The sequence below is a fragment of the Gossypium hirsutum genome, chromosome A08 (genome assembly GCF_007990345.1).
Source record: "Gossypium hirsutum isolate 1008001.06 chromosome A08, Gossypium_hirsutum_v2.1, whole genome shotgun sequence".
NCBI lineage: Eukaryota > Viridiplantae > Streptophyta > Magnoliopsida > Malvales > Malvaceae > Gossypium > Gossypium hirsutum.
In genome coordinates, this window is record NC_053431.1 from 101582944 (window position 1) to 101584777 (window position 1834).

Sequence of the window (1834 nt, forward strand, 5' to 3'; positions counted from 1 at the left end):
AGCTTAACAACAGATCGGTGCTTTGGGTGCTCCCAATCTGATTGAAACTCAAAGCACTGATACTCAGAATAGGTCAAAACGACGAGGGATTTTGAACCTTAAAAGCTTATAGAAATCAAATTTAGGTATCATTTTCCGCACTAGATTTACTTGGTCTTCGTAAGCCAACAATTTTCAAGTAACTAGCATTCAAAATTTACAGGAAGTTTTTTAATTGTTAATGTCAAATTCTATGAGAAAGTGATAAACCGTAGTTTATTTAATGAAAAAACCCAACTAATCCCCAGTGTTGTTAGGTCCACTGTCTAAATTTCCTAACAATGCCATTATCCTAATCCTGTCTCTAAGTGGCCGCATCCCCAACTTCCCACCACTAACATTTGAATTTCATCACCCTTCTTAGACTTCTCTCCTCCTTATATAGACTTTTTGGTTCACAGCATGTAGTCCTCAAAAATGGGTTCACAGACTCCGGCTAGGTTGGGAATTAGGACCCATCATCAACCCTGCGCTGCTTGTAGGATGCTACGCAGGCGATGCGACAGTAACTGCATCCTCGCCCCATATTTCCCAGGCGATGAGCCTGACAAGTTTGCCGGTGTGCATAAGGTTTTTGGTGCTAGCAACGTTATCAAAATGATTCAGGTAGGTAGTAATTAATGAGCTTTGCATGTAGAAAGAAACTAGAAACTATTATTGATTGTTTTATTGTTATGAGATTTTGATACCAGATGGTGGAGGAAACAAACAGGCAGGATGCTGTTAAAGCGCTGGTGTATGAAGCGAGAGCAAGGCTCCGAGACCCTGTTTATGGCAGCACGGGAACCATTTTTCAGCTGCAGAAGATGGTGCAAGACCTAAAACTGCAGCTTAAATCAACAAATGCTCGCGTATTGGAGTTGCAGCAGCAAAAAGATCAATTGCTGGGCATCTTTATGAATGTTGATCATCTTGATGTACCCTCTTCCGTTGATCATGGCCTCAGTTTCTCATTGGATTACGAAGATTCTATGGCCTCTAATCTATTAATCGGAAAACCCCATTAAAATATGTTGGTATATCTAGTCAGAACACGGAAAAACTGGGACCAAGAATATGAAATTTATAGGTGCTACTGACTAGACTATGATTACCATCAACTGGTACCATTGATTTCATAAGATCTGTTTATGTGTCGTCAATGCAGATACTCTTATATGTTTTTCTTGCCAAATTCAGAAACAAGAAAAGTGTCTTTCAAGTTGATTAGACCGCATCAAATGTTAAGAAAATACCACAGGAAATGAACCTTTTAATTCAGTAAAAAAAAAAAAAAGTGAATGTGACGAAAATTTCTTACCCCATTTCCCTAAGATGGTTCTAAAGAACTCTCCAAGTAAGCTTTCTGGCTAGGGTTGAACTGAAAAAAAATCAAAAAGTCAATTCCAACTATATTAAATTCAGTTGGGTTCGGGTTTGGTTCCTACTTCAGTTTATTCAACTCTGTTTGATTTCAGTACATCAGCTAAAAAACTGCACTTATCCAAATAAAGTTAAATTCTGTTTTTTTTTTAATTTAAAATCGATGAACCGAAATGATGAAATTTGATTTGTTTCAATTAACTTTAATATATTGTCTGGTTTCGATTTAAATTTTTAAAAATTCGTAATAATGTGTATTAACTACAAATTTATTTCAAAATTCGATTCAAAATAAACCATTATTACCACTACTGCTAATACCTAACCCGACGCTGGCCTCAAGTGAATTGCTTTGGTTACATATAAAGACAAAACGACGTGAAGTGCCTGAGAAAAGAAGCATATTGTTTCTTTAACATGCACTTAAAAAGTT

The 1834-nt window shown here is 36.6% G+C and overlaps 1 protein-coding gene across 1 annotated transcript; it reads left to right on the top strand.

Moving 5' to 3' along the window:
- The first annotated feature begins 308 nt into the window (after window positions 1–308).
- LOC107936516 (LOB domain-containing protein 1) lies at window positions 309–1198 on the top strand. Its single transcript, XM_016869260.2, has 2 exons — window positions 309–645; window positions 732–1198. Exons 1-2 carry the CDS (start codon window positions 457–459, stop codon window positions 1044–1046), a joined length of 504 nt encoding a protein of 167 aa, XP_016724749.1. The 5' UTR covers window positions 309–456; the 3' UTR covers window positions 1047–1198.
- The last annotated feature ends 636 nt before the right edge of the window (window positions 1199–1834 follow it).

Coding starts and splice junctions, on each gene's coding strand:
- LOC107936516 (XM_016869260.2), top strand. CDS start 457: ATGGGTTCACAGACTCCGGCTAGGTTGGGAATTAGGACCCATCATCAA. Junction 646..731: donor ACGTTATCAAAATGATTCAG/GTAGGTAGTAAT, acceptor TTTTGATACCAG/ATGGTGGAGGAAACAAACAG.